Source organism: Pleurodeles waltl, chromosome 10 (genome assembly GCF_031143425.1).
Source record: "Pleurodeles waltl isolate 20211129_DDA chromosome 10, aPleWal1.hap1.20221129, whole genome shotgun sequence".
NCBI classification, from domain to species: Eukaryota; Metazoa; Chordata; class Amphibia; order Caudata; family Salamandridae; genus Pleurodeles; species Pleurodeles waltl.
The window spans coordinates 159,742,855-159,763,057 of record NC_090449.1 but is presented as its reverse complement, the minus strand read 5'-3'; the positions used below and the strand labels follow the sequence as shown (position 1 = coordinate 159,763,057).

At 41.4% G+C, this 20,203-nt stretch overlaps 1 protein-coding gene across 4 annotated transcripts in view; it reads right to left on the bottom strand.

Moving 5' to 3' along the window:
• Positions 1-1,608: 1,608 nt before the first annotated feature.
• The window catches only part of MIEF2 (mitochondrial elongation factor 2), a 36,018-nt gene continuing 17,423 nt past the window's right edge, over positions 1,609-20,203 (bottom strand). For all 4 annotated transcript variants that reach the window (XM_069210102.1, XM_069210103.1, XM_069210100.1 and 1 more), the window contains 3 exons: positions 7,430-7,583; positions 5,038-5,224; positions 1,609-4,656 (listed from right to left, as the gene is read on the bottom strand). In XM_069210102.1, coding sequence (XP_069066203.1) covers positions 3,593-4,656; positions 5,038-5,224; positions 7,430-7,576 — 1,398 coding nt within the window. In that variant the 5' untranslated portion in view covers positions 7,577-7,583 and the 3' untranslated portion in view covers positions 1,609-3,592. The remainder of the gene's footprint in view (positions 4,657-5,037; positions 5,225-7,429; positions 7,584-20,203) is intronic.

Below are 20,203 nucleotides of genomic sequence, written 5' to 3'. Positions count from 1 at the left end.
CATAGAGAGAGAGCCGCCTTCCCAGAGGACTGGAAACATGCTGGGATTCGCCCGCTCTTGAAGAAACCCACAGCCGACTCCTTGGGCCTCAAGAATGACCTCCCCATCTCTCTTTTGCCTTTCACAGCCAAGGTCATCGAAAAGGTCATTGAAAAGGCCATCCACGCTCAGCTCTGTAAACACAATGTGGACAGCAACATCCTGGACACATACCAATCATGCTTCAGGAGCAATCACAGCACGGAGACTGCCATCCTCGCCACCACAGATGACATCAACTCGCTACCAACCGTCAGCCTCATCCTACTGGACCTATTGTCTGCCTTTGAGACGGTCTGGCACTGCACCCTCTGCTCCAGGCTTCACATAGCTGGCATACGCAGAAAGGTCCTACAATGGATACGCTCCTTCCTGTGTGTCAGAACACAGAAAGCCAGACTCCCGCCTTACCTGTCAGAACCTACGGAGATCAGCTGCGGAGTTCCACAGGGCTCCTCCCTAAGCCTCACACTGTTCAACTTCTACATGGCCCCGCCCGCATCCATCACCAGGGACCCCGGACTGAACATCGACTCCTATGCTGATGATACCCAGGTGATCATCTTACAGAACGAAACCCCCACTACTGCCAAGAAGAATTTCCACAACGGGATGGAAGCTGTCACCACCTGGATGAAGGGCAGCTTCCTCAAGCTCAACTCTGACAAGACTGAGATCCTCATCCTATGACTATCCACATCAGCCCTGGATGACTCCTGGAGGCCACTGATCCTCAGCAACCACTACCACCCCCCAACAAACTACACGTGCAACCTCGGCTTCATCCTGGATTCGATCACGATGACCCGCCAAGTCAACTCAGTCGCAGCCTCCTGCTTTCACACACTCTGACTTCTCCGGATGATATACAAATGGTTCCCAAAGGACTGTTGCAAAAAAGTAACCCATGCCCTGGTTACCACAGCAGACTCAACTATGGCAATGCCCTCAATGCCTATACCACCCAGAAGAATCTGAAGAAACTACAGCACATCCAAAACACGTCTGCCAGCCTCATCCTGGACATTCCCCGCCGTGAACATATCTCCAATCACCTAAGAGACCTCCACTGGCTTCCTATCGAGAAAAGAAATTACTTCAAGCTCCTTGTCCATACTTACGAGGCCCTCCACGACACAGGACCCGCCTATCTCAACCACTGCATCACCTTCTACTCCCCCACCAGACCTCTCCGCTCAAAAAGCATGAGCCAACATACCCCGCATACGGAAAGACCTCAGCTGGTGGAAGATCCTTCGCCTACCTCGCAGCAAAGAGCTGGAACATCCTGCCCATGCACCTCATGCAGTCACCATTGCTACCTCAATTCAGGAAGGACCTTAAAACCTGGCTCTTCAACTGAACCTCAAAGGACAAACCCCCCCTAGCGCCTTGCGACCCTTAAGGGTGAGTGGTTGCGCTTTATAAACCCCGATTTGATTTGAATGTTGACATCACCTAAAATAAGCACATTAAAAGCTGTTAATGCATCTATCAATTAACAAGTTTGAATATTACATCCACAGGACAATAGTACCATTATTTGCATGTTAAAGGAGCACACACTGGTTCAAAATAATTCTTTATTGGCACTAACATATACAAAAATAGCAGCAGATTAAAGAATTTAAGAGAAAGTAATAGCATGTGATGTTTAAACACCCCATTCAACAGGGCAAAGAGCACACATTTAAAAAATAGTTCACTTCTCTTTCAAAGGACATCTAGTATATTATTTGTGCAAAACTGGCAAATGTCTTTCAAATGAACACTTTAAAGAACACATATAGGTAAAGTTAATTCCAGGATTTGTCATAATCGCAAGTGGCAATAAAAATAAACCTTTGATACAAACAACCAGAGACACCTCAAAGTTCATATGTGGGGTGAGACAGAAGTGACAGACACATGGTGCGAATAGGCTGGGGAAACAAATGCATCTGCTAGGCTGATTAAAATTCAGTTTCTATAGTATGAATCTCATCAGCACGAAAAGAAAGTGCAAATTCTTAGATAAGTAGTATTGAACTCTTTTGTTAGAGCTACGCAGTTTGATATAGAAAAACGTAATCCATTTTTTTTAAATCCAGTAGGTTCTTGTGTTTTATACAGTTAAGCAGAGATTTATACTTTACTGACTCAGTATCGATCTAACAACAGGAAAAACAAGGACAATTTGTAAATAAAATGGCTGAACACGGAAATGGATCTATTAAGCTTGTCATTAATTATTTGTATGACACATTCACTATTTCACTGATGGAACAACAATCATATAGTAAGGGCATATTCAAAATTCTTTTGTTATGCACTGGTAGCAATGGGCTACATTCAGAAGAGCGAGGCAATGAGCAGAACATTAAACTAGTCTCACTACTTTGCATGTTACCCTTATTGCGACCGGTTGATAATGAGCTGCTTCGCTACCAACCATAATAACATTAATTACATTTCTGGTGCTGTTTTGAAACTGGACACGCACATAGATTCCAACTGGAATTACAATGTTGAAGTAAGGGAAGCACATCCTAAGCGCTCACATAACCTCAGGTAGAGGATTGGCATGAAGAATGCAATGTCACACTGACATATCCACCGAAATTAATTCTAGGTTGTAATCCCCCTAACTAAGAATGACAATAGGGATACCTGTTTTATCATAGGTGTCACTGGAGATTAGAACTCAATTCAGTGAAAAATATGTTATTACTATCATTAATACTAACAGAAGTCAGTTACCAAATAGCAGCAGGTAGCACAGGAAGTGGATTCGCAGAACCATCAAGAATCAAATTAAGCAACAGAATACAATTCATCCATTTGCAAGCCTCTCATACTAGGTTTCAACTGATGGCCTGGTAGCACTACTCCTCGAGTTAGGGCCTCCTGCTATTTCAGTATTAGTAATACACAAGATCCACTTCATGGCTGGTTAACTTTCTGAAACTTTTCTTTCTTCTGTAAAGCAAGTTATTTTAGTATTTTTAGACCGCTATTAATTTTCTTCACCAGAGCTTTTACAAAGCTCATTGTTTCCAACACAAACGACTGTGGTGAAAGGGCAACACATGTTAAGATCAGATGAAGCATCTGGTTTCTAGGTCACACAGTGATCAAAACTAGTAGGCTTACAAATTAAAAGCTACTGAAGAAATAAAGAACTAATTACTCAATTGTTTTGCCTTTTACACGTGTCCACGTTTAAGGTAAGCATGAAGTGTTAATCTGGATCAGACAACAGATCGGGTGTAGGCAATAAGTGGAGTATTTAGCAGACAGGTGTTCAGGATTTAGCTTAAATGTTTGGAGGGAGTCTCACAGTTAAGCTGAGGGTCATAGGTAAATTGAGACCATCAATCCAAACCTTTTTTAGGCTCATTATTTTTGTTGAAAGTGTGCAAACAATTTGCAAAATTGACACTTTAATTCAGAGGACCAATTCAACAACATAACATCCACAGCTGCAATAGCTCATACTTGGTTTCTTTATGTATACTGGTTTACAGGTACTTTCAAAGAAAAGGTATGAACACTCCCTCAGAAATATTTTTCTCTAGGTGTGCTTCTGAATTAATACCTCCAAACTAGACAGGGCGCTGTAAAAGGTATAACCCATCTCATCAATATCCTCAGCACACAATTCAGAAAACATGTTCATTTTGTTGTTGAAATAGCAAGGCAGGAAGCCATTCTCCAAGTAACCAATCAGCTCTTCAATCACTTGCTGAAACCTGTCACCCAAGGCCTCTTCTCTCCAATCAGACTCTCTTTCACTCAGGTGAAGAATGACATGGGCGAGATGACTTCCTGTTAATTTTTTCAAGCGTTGGTGGCTCTTGCAAATGCCTTTGAGAATTTTGAGACAACACCACCGTTTGCCTGTGTCTTTCTGATCCAAGTCCCTGAGCTGGCTGATCTCTGTTACATAAAAGCTCTGAAGCCAAAGGTTTTCAGCTGGACTGTTTTCAAGTGATCTAGCCAAGAGAACAGTGTGCCCCATTTTAATTACGGGAGTGACATCGATGCTTAGCTGGATAGACTCGTGGCTCACCTCTAGCCTTAGTTCCCCAGGAGCCACCACTGGTCTGATGATTCCACCCAGCATGGTGCCAATAGAAGGCCAGTTGATGGACCCCACCAGTATTTTATGGAGAAAATCTATAATCACATTTGAGGAAAGGTATCCACCAACTAAAAACCTATCCCATGGGCTGCTCCCACGTGTGATGTACTCCAGGTCTACACGCTTGACTAGCCAAAAGTCAGGGGTGTTCAAGATTGTGTGTTCTCCAGGAATAAGGCTCCAAAGTGCTGGTTCTAGGCCAAGAGGCACTGTAAAACACGCATGATCAACAGACAGGACTTCAAGACCATCGACCAAGGGCCCAACAATCTTCATGGCACCAAATGGCAAGTGGGGGAACTTGTTGCATAGAAAGTCCTGCATTTCTGAGAGGACTGCCTTGGTGAGCTGCAGGCACTTAGAAACATCATCATCTGAAACCGTAATGTGACAGTGACAGTAATCAAGCAGTTTTTCTTGGAGTGTGAAACTAAGTGGAATCCTCTTTGGGTCAGCTTTAATCTCCTCCTGCACCAGCTTTTCACTCTGCGGCTCTAAAGATGTGAGAAATAAAGATAATTGGTTTTAAATGTAGGTCCTGGCTTTTCACAATTCTATTGAATGTTCTGTATTGGACATCAAAAATACTGAAAACTTTGTATACCAAAGTGTGGTATAAAGCTTAAATTAACTGGTTCTGGAACCAAGAAACAAGTGTTTTAATTAGACCTATGCAAAGTTTTAATTATACTTTTGAAACTTACATTTCTCAGAAGTTTCACAAAAATCAGATCTTTTTACAATTCTACCTTAAGCAATTTTACTTTTCTTGTAACGTTGCATTTTGTAGTCAACCCCAAACAATTTAGGCTTTGTAACTACATAGTAAGGTCAGCCACAGAATCATTTTTCAAGACTTCCGGAAAGGTACAAACCTGGAGCAGCTTTGCTCTCAGGAGGAGATGGCATAGGTGCAGTGAGGGCTTCCCTGTTTGACTTGCGAAACAGCTTTGGTGATGCCCGGAGCAAGCTCAACTCCTTCCAGCTCTCATCGATGCACTTCTGTTCTGCTTTAGAAGTTTCTTTTTCATCGTCTGGGGGACTAGCCGCTCGATCTATTATCTGAAAAACATTGTAACATTGTGGAATAAAACAGTAACAATAATGTCCATCCATTGCAAGTCAGAGAGTTAACCATAAGGTATTTCACAGCAATCTAAAAAGCGAATAATATTTAATCAAAATAGTGTCTGTAATAATCTGATTCATTCCTGTGCCAGCTGAGCCACTAGCACTGTGTTCCTAGAAAAAAAAAATCCAACATTACTTAATCATTCCAATTCCAAGACCACTTCCTGAGAATACTAAGGAAGCTGTGGCATGGCAGGCATGGTTCGCTTTTTAATTACTGTTGGTAAAGGGTCGGTCATCTGAGCATCATCTGCCAACACGTGGCATTTCTTCAAGAAAGTGCATAAGTAAGAAGGCCAACTATCCCTCACTCTGCTCAGCACTGACCTACAGAAGTCTTGGAGTGCATACGCTGTATAAATGTCATATGCCACATTTGAATTGAAGCTCAACAAAATTTAATAATACTTCCAAGGAAATACTGCTAGGATAAAAAAGGTGTTAAGGTAATATCAGTGCATATAAAAGATTATTTGTGAATTGAAAAGTTCATATGTTATATCTTAACATTGAATTTAAATGTCATGGCCTTAATCAAATAAATTACATTAGTTTTGCCAAGGGAATTTTAACTATCCCATAGGACACTGTTAGCCAAACGGAGCTTGGAAAAAAAATATGATGAAATAAAAAATATTCAATTACCCTTTTCATAGAGCTAAGTCTCTACATCTGACATGCTGAGAGTTGATGTTATTTAAGGAATCAATGGTCAGTAGAAGAAACAACACTTACATGTAAATAGTATTATAAAAATTATCTATAGTTCAATCTAATACCCTGCCCAATTAGACGTTAAGGATGCAAACAAATATATACTGACACTCTTCATTGTGCTGAACAGTTTTCAAGTATGTTGAAAGCATTATAATAAATGTGACTGCCAATTTACGGTGACTTTACAGTATGGTCATGTGGGTGTTATCCATTCTAAGTGGAATTGGATATTGTGATATATAAATGACTTTCTTTTTTGGTCAACTGGAGTTTGTCAGTCCTTACCTTAACCTTGGTGGAGTATTTTCTCTCCAGGGATTGCTGCTGAAACAACATGAGAATTGAACTGTAATAGCATCAGTGGCCTTGAACTGCTACGGTAAGTCGGTCAAGTGGTATCCCTTAAACGGAAGACACTGCTGTGGCTTTTGAGCAGCAATTGGTTACACCAGGATTTAGCCCTGATCCAGATAAAAACAACTCAAAATTTTCCAGCAGTCATGTGATGTTTAAATGCATGAGAATCTTGCTGTTTTCTTTCACTGGCAGGTTTGTTATGAACTTAGAGAACCAGTATGCCTTGTCTATATAAAGTCGTACTCACGCCATGTGCAAAGATGGAAGCTTCATGAATGAACTGTAACCAGCCTGACAGAGAAGGTCAGTTGGTCTCACATTCCCTATCTGTTTATTGTTATCTTACACCTTTCTGTTCTTGGATGGGGTGATTGGCATTAGCAAAACACCTGGTCACCTTAAATAGGGTCACGTTCAATCCTAGATTATGGACATTAGTTTTAACCTATTATACCTTATTTAGAAATCCTTTAACATGCTGTATAACAGATCAAACTTGGTTCGGATTCTTATTATTCAAACTTGTGATGCTGGCAGCGTAAAGTCTGTGGCTACAGCAGGCGAATGAACACCTTTACTTATTAAACTGACAGTGCTTGACGAAGACAACAAGCATAGCAAAGACCAAGAAAACATCCAGTAATATTTTATTTAACATTTCAACAAAAATGTAATAAAAACACTTTAAGACAAGACAGTATGTAATGTAAAACAATTGCATGCTGTATTGGGTTTTAAAAACACTGCCATTTCAAGTTCAAAATTTGACAATATAATGTTGGACAAATCGTCGGTCGCTTTCCACTTACCATATTAGCCCAATTCAATGTGAGGCCTCCAAGCACACCTAACAATAATGGTCGCTACAAACCCTAACCTCTAAAGGGCTACGAGTGTGCTTATAAGGAAAACTGACAAAAGAATGTGTCCTTCTGGAGCACCGAATTATACTTTTGTCCTGGAAACGTAGGTTTTACAGCATGAAATAGGACTGGCAACCCTCTTTGAAGAAAGGAAGTGCCAATATCTAAAGCACCAAGGGAAAAGCATGAAAAAACTCACTCTTTTCACTGCCAGAGTGGCAATTCCAAGCATAGCGGCTCCCCCGATTCCTAGCACCAGCCTGGCATTGGCCAGCAGGAAGTCTACGACTGTGCCAAGTCCATCATCGTTTCTTTTTTTCCCCTTCTTCTGAACCAGTTCAGCCATCTTAAAACTGCATCAATACAATAAAAATGTGTTATGGGTGAGTTTTAAAGGAGAGACAATAAGCTAGCATGTTCATGAGGAAAGTGCACCCGACTCGATCCCAAACTGCAGTTAAAAAGAAGAACTTGTAATCGTACACATAAGAGTCAAGATTTCAAAGGCAAAGCTAGAGAGCCCCTATACAACAGGCTCCAGGGCAAACAACATTGCATCGATAAACTGAAGCATTTCCAAAAAAAAATTTAATAAACTATTTTAAGGCCAAGTTGAAATACTGACACACAGGAAGGAGGCGGCTAATATGGAGTTCCAAGGTAATCATGGCTGACAATTTTCATACTTGCTGCAACACTGTGACCCTTACACGAATACCAGTTGTTTTGGTCATTTTTAAGTATTCTTGTTTATTACTCAGGAGTTAGCAGCTTTGGTGCTGAAAATTGATCTATTTACTGATGCATGCATCTGCTCGTCTTGTGAAACAGGTGGGCGACTGATCTTCTGACATATGGCTTCGGAGTACTGCAATTAATTGCATCTGATGTAGGTCAAGTGTTAGTGGGCTGGTTGCCTTAAGATAGCTTGGTAGGACTGCTAAGTGAGAGTGGTTCTTAATATGTACCCCAGTGTGTGGTTTGGAAGAAAGAGACAATAAGAGCCCTTAGGTTTTCCCAGGCAAACAGATCAGAGATGGGGGAGGTGGAAAAGCTGATTTATCATCAGAGCTGTAATTCAGAGTTTGTTTGGATTTTTTTTTTTTAGATGTCCTGCCTCGTTGTCATTACAGGCCAAGAGTAAGCAGGTAATTGGGTCATTTGCCCCATTTCTACAGTGTAAGTGCTCATATTTCTACAGCTGATGATTCAGTCTTGAGCCTGCCCCTTTGTAATTTCAACTCTCAGTTCTATTATTGGGTGTGAGTCCAAGCACCATTAAATACATGAAGTACAAGAAGGATTTTGCCGTTTGTATCTTTTATGTACCACAAGTTACGAAGTTACAATGAAAATGCACTCCTCAATTCCAAATGACCTCTGCATGCATGGAAATTAGTAATTAGTACATTGTATCTCAATATATCGACTAGTTTCAATGCCTGGCCAGGAAGGTGGGCTCTGGTGGGAAGTTATGCCTTTGGCCAGGAGCCAAAAGGTATTATTTCATTCTTTATGCAGCTTTTCGCTATAATCTGCTGAGAGGGGTGTGGCGCCAAAGCTGTGTGCCTCTTGTAAGTGATGGTCATTTCAGTAAGGAGATCGGATATGAAAGAACAGTGTAAATGAGTACTGTCTGAAAAGGACATCTCCCAAAATGGATAGCGCAAGCTGAAAAAACAGTGTGGGTGAAAAGAGTATTTTGATATTAGTTACAGCGGCAGACAACACCAAAGAGCTCACTGACTGCAATTAGGTAAGGTAAAATGACAGTCTCCCAAAAGTGACATCATTGCACAACAGATTCCTCCACCGAGAACCGTACCTTCCTAGTGATCCCATTTTTATTAAAGTTGTCTTGTCTTAAAACAATGCTCAGAGTACAGGATTGAAAATAAAACAAACAATCTAAAAGAGGATAAAATGCATGAACCAATGGAGAAGCAAATAAGATCGTTGGTATGACTGATAACATACACCAAGGCTGTCTATTCATTTAAGACGGGATCCCTACGGGATGGTTCACAAGTAACGGACGTTTAGAAAAGTTTCTTGATGCTCCAAAGGACTAGGAGGATTTAATTTTAAGAGCCTGGACAATTTTACAGTCCTCACATTTATGTTTCTGCGTCACAGTGCAGACTATGCAGCTTCTATTCTATGTTTTAAGCCTACCTGCCGTTCTGACCCACAGTTCAAAGATGAGAGCCACCAGTGTCCGTACTGGTTCAAAAGGCTTACGTCTAATTTCCTTGTGTGGCATTTGCATGCCTTCCTTTAAAATCCTATAATACAAATCTTGTAAGTAGAAGGGGCAGTGCACCATTAAATGCAAACTAGGGACTCGTTTTTATCTGTTCTATTTATTTAGGATTAGGAACGTAATTGAAATAGGGCACCACACCAAGAATAGAATCAGTTCATTGCTCAGATTCCTTCAATTCCTCATTGACCGCCACTTAAACATTGAGACACCTCAAAAAAATGAAGATAGACCTTCTTCACCGTTATAAAGCAAAAGATGGCAGAAATATAAACACACATGCACAAATGCAGGATGCTACACACACCCTGAAATGCAGTGAACACCAGGACCCACCAGGATGCTACAGGCCTCTGATAAGAGTTCAAGAACAAGAGAAGGACTGACAAGCGGGCCAAGAAACAAATACATAAGACAATACTCTATACTCAGAGATAGTGTTATACCATCAAAACAGCATACTAATGACAGCTGTAATTAATCTTTCATCACAAGGAACACTGGAGATGTATTATTCACTAATTTCAGTAAAATCAAAAACCTCTACCTAGCAGAGTTTTAATTGTTCGTGTGTTTATCAAGGTGTATGGCCAGAGCTCATTTGATCTTTGCCAATGATGCTACTCCTCATCCATTTATTCCTCCTATGTTAGCACTGGTCGTCTGTATTTCCCAAATCTTATTTCTATCATGGACTCCTGCAACAGTTCTTAGATAAAGCCATAGCAAAAATGGGACATAAAAAATCTAATATCACCCCACCACAAACTGGCTTTGATACCCCTTACATGAGAAGTGCCCAGCTGATGGTGCCCGGCATGTATCCACTTCTAGCACTAACTGCCGCTAGGATGTTGCAGTCGGCATCAAATAAATTAAAGCCACACACTATTTCTGTTAGATAATTTTCCTTGCTATCTTATTAACTGTCCAAACAACTCTATGTTCAGATTTTCTCCACTGTGATGACATGCAAGAACGCTAATAAAATCATTAAAAAAAAATACCTGGTAATCCTTTGAGACCAGGTTCCAAAAAACTAAATTAGAAAACAGTTATCTAGTCTGCAAATATTACAGATCTGGAGAAAAAAAAAAATATGCTACACAATTGGAATGGATTACAATCCATATTGGAAAGAGGTTAATTGCCTACTTACCATAAGGTTTAGAAATCCAATGAAGATAGATGGAGGGCCAAGAGGAGATTACACATTTGCCAGTTCAGAGCATAACAAAGTACCATCATACACATACTCAAAACCTCCAATTACCCTCACCTTATACCAGCTGGGCCATAATGGAAGGAGTAAGAGCAAACTCCTCTATATATTGCTATTATCATGGACACAGTGGAACACAACAACATCATAATAAAGAACTCCTTTCTAGATTTCTGTGTTGTTAAAACAATGGCACACTAAAACAGTGCTCATGGCCAAACTAGAGTTGCTTAGCAGAAGTTTAGCCTTAAGTATGATAGAGCCCATGTATATATGGTTACAGCCACTACCACTGCTAACAACCACCGTTTTCCACTAACGTATAACAAATCATACACTGATGAAACGCTATGTGAAATACTTTTAAAAGCGATGAAATTGTACATATTCTGTGATGGCACAACTCCACAATACGACAGAATTTGATTTAGTGTAGATAGCTTTTACCTAGTGTCATGGCTTGGAAATATTCAAGTGTTCACTCTACGTAATCTTATTTCAAATGTTTTTATAAAAGGATTACTACAGACTGTGTGCAAAATTGGATATTATGTTCTAAGGTGTAGCAGGTCTCAGAGTTGAGGCAGACAGTAGCGTGTATAATATGAAAGCATGACGGAACTGATATAACTGAAATGAGTTGAGACATCAAGGAACAATAAGTCAAATGGTCATTGATCAGTTTGATGTAAACAAGTAAGAAATTCCACAGTTAAGCGGGTTTACAGAAAACCCTTTGTGACTGACAAACTTCAGTCTGAATTTGAAGACTGGAATCAGGCCCAGCGAGGACAAAGAAAGAATCAGGCACAGCAAGGACGAAGAAAGAACTTTGCTACTGGTGGGACATACTTTTTACTCAAAAGGATGAGGATTGCTTGTAGATGAGCCTGGAATGAACCTGGGGGCATCGAGGTAGATGCTATGTAACCAGGAAACCCCCTGACATTACCCGGAGTCTTCATTTTTGGAAAATATCCCTTCAGGTATCTGTGGATCATACTGGTGTCAATAGCCAGTAGACATGAAGCATATATACTCAAGTGGCTCAAACGTTACCCTAAAGACCTAATTGAGCATATATACTGAAGGTCAGTATCGTGAAAGTTTTGATACCATAAACAGATTTGTCTCGAATATTCGTTTTTTCATCACATTAACAAACTGTGGGGAAGTTAGTGAGTAAATACAGTTCTGTTAAGATGTGTGTAAATATGTCACAACAACCCTTAATTTCTACATGGCTATTCAAGAATGGATAACATTTAAAAGTTTCTACTACATACAAAGAACTGTCGGATATTGAAGACTCAAAGTAGTCATCATAGAAAAAAAATGACAAGATTAGGGCATGGGTATTCGCAAACACTCTCCCAGGGGCAAAAAGTTAGTTCTGTGATGTGCCTGAGAGCCGCACTGAAGCCAGGAGTGTGGTGGTCGGGGGAGGGTGCTGGGAGGATTGGCGGTAAGGTAGGTGAAGCAAAGGATATACTTCTAGAGGCTGAAATGAACAATGCGAAACCAGAAAACATGGGATTAATCCCAGCTTCCCTACTTTTTGAAACTGTTTGATCCTAGGCAACTGTTTAATTTCCCTCTTCTTTCTTCATTATCAATTAGAAGAGGATCTCGAAATACATGATTTCATAGTCTGCACTGTGCAAAACGCGCTCCTGTGTTTGATTTAAGAAAGTATAATGTTGTTTATGTATAATAGGAACCCAGGCCACCAAAAAGTGCACATAACAACTGACTTGCTTCTTTAATTTACAATTGGTGTTGTTGTCAGGGTAAGGAGGAAGAATTCATGCTTCTAGGTTCTCCACGTAAATTGTTGGAGAGACTGTCATATTTTTCCACTTTTGGTGGAAGATCTCTTTAACTCCTATGGGGTGCATGACGGAGTTGTTCAGTCATGCGCAAAGGCGATGTGCAGAGAATTTTAACGATTCCGTCCTCACCACATGAGCGCGAAATCCTTCTGCTATTCACAGCAGAGGGATTTGTTTATTCTAAAAACAGCCTCAGGGCTCGGAAAGAACTTTCCCAGCTCCCAAGGCTGTTTTTAGTTTTTACTGAAATAAGAAGCAGCTCGCATGGCGCGCTGACATCATTTCAAGGAAAACTAAAGTAAAATGAGCCAATCTGCTCATTTCACTTTCTCTGCCTCGGTGTTCTGGGGGCTAACTGCCGATCTGCCCCCAGGGGGTGGGCAGAAACCTGTAGGCGCCAGGGCAAAAAAATTTTGTTGTGTTTTTTTTTTTTTAAGAGATGGGGAGCGACCCATCAGACAAGGGTCGCTCCCCAGGGGGGCACAAATGGCCTAAAATAAATTTGCCCCCCCAACCCCCACCCCCCCCACCCAAAAAGTTGCCAAAGTCTTTCTGCCTCCTCCTGGGGGCAATAGCCTCCAATCTGACCCCCAGGAGGGCAGAAAGCATGGCACACTAGGAACCAGGGAATTAATATAAATATATTAATATTTACAGAATAGGGGCAAGCTGCCCAGTGTGGGCATATCAATGCTCCCACCCACCAAAAACTAATGGGCACATTCTTACTGCCCTTACCCCCAGCGGGGCAGAAAGCCCACTAGGTCTCGGTGAGTATTTTATTTAGCCAGAGTATGGGAGGGTGCTGACCAGGATGGGCTTGGCAATGCCCCACCCCACCCCAACAAAACAAAAACAAAAAACACCATCTTTCTGCCCTCCTCCCTACTGGGGGGGTAGATGGGTGCAATAACCCATGATCAGCTCCCCCCCGGATGGGCACAAATCCCACTAGGTACCAGGGAGTATTTTTTTTGCCCCAGAGTAGTGGTGGGGGCTGCCCAGAATAGACATGCTAATGCCCCTATTGACCCCCACCACCAAAACAAAAAAACTGACAGTCTTTCTACCACCAGGGACTATTTTTTTTTTGTGTACGGGTGTGAGCTGCCAATGCCTCCCACAAAAATATGGTGGTTATTACAACCGATCTGCCTCCCCCTGAGCCCCCCCCCTCTCCCCTGGAGACAGAAAGCCCACCGGGCACCAGGGATAGGTTTATGGGCATGTCAGGGAGCGTCCCCATAGGCAAGGGCCCCCCTTTTCTTAGGCACACATTTTGGCCACTTCTGCCCCACATAGGGGGCAGATCAGCACTACATTTAGGCTTAGGTGCCCCCAAGGGGGGGCAGAAAACCACTAAATACCAAGGAAAGTTTCTGTGTGTATGGAAACTGGAGTTCGGCTGACAGTCTGTGTGTAGTGGCGTTCGGCTGGCTAAGTGTGTACTGGAATTTTGCTAGTGGTGTGTGTGTGGACTTGCGTTTGGCTGACGGTGTGCGTGGACTGGTGCTTGGCTGGCAGTGCAAATTGCTTGGATCACCCAGTGTTTTCTTATCCAGAATCCCCTGCAAACTTCAAATTTGGCTAAAAAGTTACATTTTTCTCATATCTCTGTGTGGTAAAGTTGTAGGATTACTGCACCTGCACAAATTTCCTACCACCCAATGTTCCCCTCAGTCTCCCGAATAAAAATGATACCTTACTTGTGTGGGTGCCCAAAGCAGAGTCGGCCTCAAAACGTATAAAATTAGAATCTGAGGGGGGACCAATGTGGGCCCAAAAGGGCAATCTACGCGTTTTTGTCCCTTCCCTGTCACAGGCGCAAGGCCTACCAACACAAGTGAGTTATCCTTTTTATTTGAAGGCTGTGAACGCTGGGTGGTAGGACATTTGCGCCGGCACAGTGATCCCAAAAAGGGAATGTAAGGAAAATCAGATTTTTTAAAAAGCTAAATTTGAGGCATGCAGGGGATTCTGGGTAAGAAACCGTTGGAGGATGTACGCAAGCCAAACGTTTTGGTCCGCTTCCTATCATCGGCACAGGGCCTAGCGACACAAGTGAGGTATCATCTTTATTGGGAGACTTCGGGGAATGCTGGGTGGAAAGAGGTTTGTGTCTCCCCTCCGATTTCAGAACTTTCCATCACAGAAATGTGAGGAAAATGTGTTTTTAGACACATTTTGAAGTTTGCAAGGGTACTAAGTAACAGAATCTGGGGAGAGACACACAAGTCACCCCATCCTATATTTCCCTTGGTGTCTAGTTTTTTAAAAAAGTGTACAGGGTTGCTAGGTTTCCCTAGTTGACGGCTGAGCTAGGACCCATAATCCACAGCTAGGCACATTGAAAAAAAGAGTTTTTTTCAGTGGCAAAATGTGATGTGTCCATGTTGTGCTTTGGGTGGTTTCCTGTTGCCGGCACTAGGCCTAACCACACACATGTGCAATACCATTTTTATCCAGAGACTTAGGGGAATACTGGCTGGAAGGAAGTTTGTGCCTCCCCTCAGATTCCAGAACTTTCCATCACTGAAATGTGAGGAAAATGTGATTTTTAGACAAAGGCTGAGGTTTGCAAGGGATTCTGGGTAACAGAACCTGGTGAGAGCGACACAACTCATCCCATCCTGGATTCCCCTGGGTGTCTTTATTTTTATATTACAGGTTTGCGAGGTTTCCCTAGGTTCCGGCTGAGCTATTGCCCAAAATGCAATGCTAGGCACATTGCAAAAAAAAAAAAAAAGGTCAATTTTAAGTGGAAACATTTGCTGTGCCCATGTTGTGTTTTACGCCGTTTCCGGTCGTGGGCTCTTAGGCCTTCCCACGCAAGTGAGGTACCATTTTTATCAGGAGACTTAGAGGAACACAGAACAGTAGAACAGGTGTTATTACCAATTGTCTTTTTCTGCATTTGCTCCTTCCAAATGTAAGACAGTGCGTAAAAAAAAGAAGTCATTTTGAGAAATGCCCTCTAATTCACATGCTAGTGTGGGTACCCACAAATTCAGATATTTGCAAATAACCACCATTTCTAAACTCCATATCTTCTGCCCATTTTGGAGAAACATAGGTGAAAACACATAAACACTTAGACAAAAAATGCTTTTTTTTTTTTTTACTGAAGTTCAATATATTTTAATTTCAACTGTTACTTTCTGTAGGAAAACCATTAATGATCTACACAATGACCCATTGCTGAATTCAGAATTGTGTCTACGTTTCAGAAATGTATAGCTTTCTGGGATCCACCACTGGTTTTACACCCATTTCTACCACTAACTAGAAGGAGGCTGAAAGCACAAATTAAAAAAAGATAGGAAACATAGGCTATGTCACAGTAAAATCCCAAAACTGTGCTGAAAAATGTGTTTTTTCTGACTAAAGTCTGCCTGTTCCTGAAAGCTGGGATGATGGTGATGTTAGCACCACAAACCCTTTGTTGATGCCATTTGCAGGGGGAAAAAAACAGACAATTTCTTCTGCAGCACTTTTTTCCCCATTTTCCTGTATTTTGGCTAATTTCTTAGTCCCACCCATGGGAATCCACAAACCCTGGGTAGCTTTAGAATCCCCAGGATGTTGGAAAAGAAGGACGCAAACTTGGCGTGGATACATTATGTGGACAAAAAGTTAAGGAGGCTTAAGAGCAAACGACCCCTAATAGCCCAAAAAAGGCTCAACATGGGGAGAAAAAGGCATAGCATCGAAGGGGTTAAAAATGAAGGTTTTTTTAAAAAATCTAAATTTAAGCACATGACATCTAGTTACATCCTTTCTTTAACACCAATTAAACTTTAAATAAATGATTGGCTGTCTTTTCAATATTTGTTATTGTTAGTGCCAAGTTGTGTAAACAGCTGCCCAGTGCTCTAGTTGCCCAGGAGCCGCATGTAAAGGTCACAGGGGCCGCCTGCAGGCCATACTTTGAATATCTATGGATCAGGGTCAGGAGAACAGTGACAAGGTTTCAAATGTAATGGGACGGCTAAGTTTCAGATATTCAGAAAACTGGACCTGTCCTTCAGTGAAGGTCGATACAGCAATTATACAGTTGGAAAGCTGGAAAGTTTTTTTTATTACCATCTAAATTAGTTAAATTAGGATGGCAAGCGTTGAATAGCTGTTGAAGATGTAGGATGATCATGCTGATTTATTTCACCTGTTTCGATCTTATAGACTTAATGTAAACATATTATGATCTATTAATTTAAAAATAGGAACTAAATCAGGGGTCTACAACAATATGGTCACCCCCCGAAATAAACAATGAACGAGAAATAAAGATGTCTTTAAATTATATTTTTATCTTGCCATATTTGCCATCAGTTCAAAGACAAAGGTGAAATGACAGGCTATGCCTTCTGACAAATTGCTGTTTATTCTTCGAGCATGGAGATTGGGGTTTACTTTTCTTTATCCGACTGCAAAGTTAGAGGATTTTGTCAAATGATTTCTCTGACAATCTAGCTGGGGCACAGGGAGCTTATGAGGAAAGGTTTAAGGAAACACAGCGTTGAGGAATGCAAAATTGAAGCACACTTTTTCTAATTGTGAAGTGTGATGGAAACCAAGATTTTAGTAGGATCAAAAGAAATGAATACACTTTATTTGGTAATGTGCAAATGATAAATGTATCACTGGCTACATACTTAGCCCCACCACTCTCCTGTTGATCGGCTGTGGCTCATTTGCTGTACCTGTTCGTTGAGTGGTGTTTGAATTTCTTTTTACTATCCCTATGGCTTCACTGATGTAACATTTATGGCAGCACCACCCACTCTGAAACTTGTTCCAGCACCACTGAATACGATTCACAGGGGAATATTCTTCTTCATGGGAGCTTTATTTACATTCCATAACATACACAGGAACGTGGAACTGATGTTGTTAATGAGTACCGTCACAATGCCCAATCTCCTCTTGTGGCATTCTAGTACCATTTGTTTATGTGCGTTATGACTAGCCAAACATTTCCATCGAATAGCAGAGTCTGGTTAAGTTTTTTATAATGCAACTTGGTCCTGCCCTACAACATGGAAAATGACCAGATCAAACACCTGTAGGTGGTCAACAGGTAGGATGCATGCTCCTGGAAAACAGTAGAGTGAGGTTCCTTTAAATAGTAAAGTATCCTATTATGTCTAGTGAATGAACAATGTTGGAATAAGTGCCACAGCGGTCGGTTTCAGGATAAACCTCTCAGAGACAAGAGAACTTGGAAGAGGAAGAATTCAGGTGCACAATCACTATGTGCTGTATCGCAGGTACATTAGTTTAAGACTGCCACATTCATGTGCGTGTGGGCTGAAGTACTTTCCTACCCAATGACAGAAAATTGAGGGACATATCAGCCAAGGATGGAGGTCAGCCCAATGCATGTTGCTAATTCAGCAACGCCACATGCCCGTGGGACTGAAGACCTTGCTGCTGAGTGTGTGTACCATGTACTCAATTCTTAAAATAAAAAATATAGCTGCAGTAAATTTAGGAAGCACTCCTAGCGGTCCCATACTCCAGTGTGAAGGTTATGCGGTTTGCCAGTACCCAAAAACAGCCCCTCTAACCTCAGTACCATCAAATACTGCTGTTCCGCAAGGCAGGAGGGGGTGCAGATGAGCTGGGCGAGCTTCAATCCACATATCACTGAGGTGGAGTAATTACCAAGTCAATGTCTGCTGCGGTAAGCCCAGCTCCTAGCAGTACAAGGCATGCTATATGGGAGTACAAGCATCCAACGCATTACAAAGGAGGCGGATAATGGAAGCGGACATATTGCACCTCTTTACAGAGACAGAGAGGGGCTTGAATAGGCCACTTCAGGGGCCACAGAAATGGCCTGTTTCCTCGGAGTTCCAGAAGGACCTTGCTAAAGAGCCAACTGAAGACTCAGATTCAACATGCTGCTTTGATACGATGCACCATCTACCATGCAGCCACACTTCAAAAATGGGTCTGTGTGATATATCAGTTTATGAATGCCGGCCGCTATGGTTTGCTAGGCTGGTCTGATCCTTGCATTCCAGTCTACTGAGCAATTAAAATGAGTCCTATCTAAGGCAAGTTGTATATAAGCTTTGAAAGAATGAAGGTGCATATTGGAGTGAGGTGGAATTTTAAAGAAAGTAAAAAACTACCTACAAGTGTAGGATGCTGTGGTTCTATGTCAGATCCTTATGTTATAAAAACGAGTAAATTAATACTAATGCAATTGACAACATGGGTTAGATGAATCACAGCAACTGGGTCTTGGTGACTCTGCAACTGCTCACGTGGTTAGCCAATATCTTGGGACAGCCAAAAGGACAACAGTGCCCCTAGCTGGAATGTGCCAGGTGTAGACATTTGGACCAAAAAGTTATAAAGGTGCCCGGAAGAATATCGTTCAACCATAAATTAATACTATGTTCATGACGAGAATGGTTAATTTGCATGAGTGTTGCAAATGCTGCTGGAAGCATGCAAGTCACCAGGAAGGAATTAGCTTCCAGAAGTGGATGGCAAACTGTCAGGGAAATCAGCTTTGAAGTAGGGCTCAAGGCTAAGGAATACAATCATTTAGGTGGGATGTCTCTCCAGAAGTGGTAAGCTATCTGGAAGGAGTTGGTAAAATGGTTAACACATGCTTAAGATGTGTCACATTTAGAATCCCATACAAGTAAACCAATAATAATAATAATGATAAGCCTAAAGCCTCCATTTCTCCCCCCAAAAAGTTGACAGTTTATAAGTGATTCTAGGATGCTGTCAAATCTTAAGATGCTATTGATGTGACAAATGCCTTTTTCTTCTTTAGAAATGTTCTCTGTGCGTTGCATTTGAGGGTGATCAACTGCACCCTCTTCAGGTTTTTCTTCTCTTCACAACAACTATTTTCTCTCTTCCTTCTGGCTCTAATGTTCTTGGAACTACACTGAGACAAGCCAGTCATTCTTGTACTGACTATATACCTCCAATACGTGGCTGTGAAGTAAGCAGAACAATTTTCTTCAATGGGGGTAACACAAACTGAAAACATGCACCCAATATTTTTTAATTAAAGCGTGCCATATACCCCAAGCTATATTAACAACACTCATGCAATGTCAACATGTCCTACACTGTTTGTAAACCACCTAAACAGATTTGTGTTTTATTGGTAATATGATGTTGGAAAAGACTGGATAGTCTTAGTTGGATTTGTTTAGAGGGCTTCTGTTTACAAAGGATGTGAGTACGAATATGAAATATCACCAAAGGAAGGTGTTGGCTAGGATAGGAAAGGAAGTTCTTCAGATGCAGGTAAGTATTAAGTAGTTTTTTTTGCGATTCTCTCATCTTTTTAAGTTGAAGCATTGAGCAATTTCAGATCCAGAAAACTAAGTTTTGGACTGGAAAAGGAAGGGGTATGGATATTGTGCACTCAAGCAATGTCAGAATGCATAGAGCCATTCTTCTCGTGAAATTATTTTATTATCTTTGTCAACAGTTTTGGCGATTGGGCAATAAGATGGCAAGTGATAGACAGGAGACAGCAGTTTTTCTGCCTTTGAAGTCTTCATTCACGATGGAGGGCGGTGGGGACTGTCAGCTTTTATGTGCCATTTAAGGATATTCAAGTAAGAATGTGAATGCGACGAGCACAATCCTTCACATGAACTTGAATTCCTAAAGCTA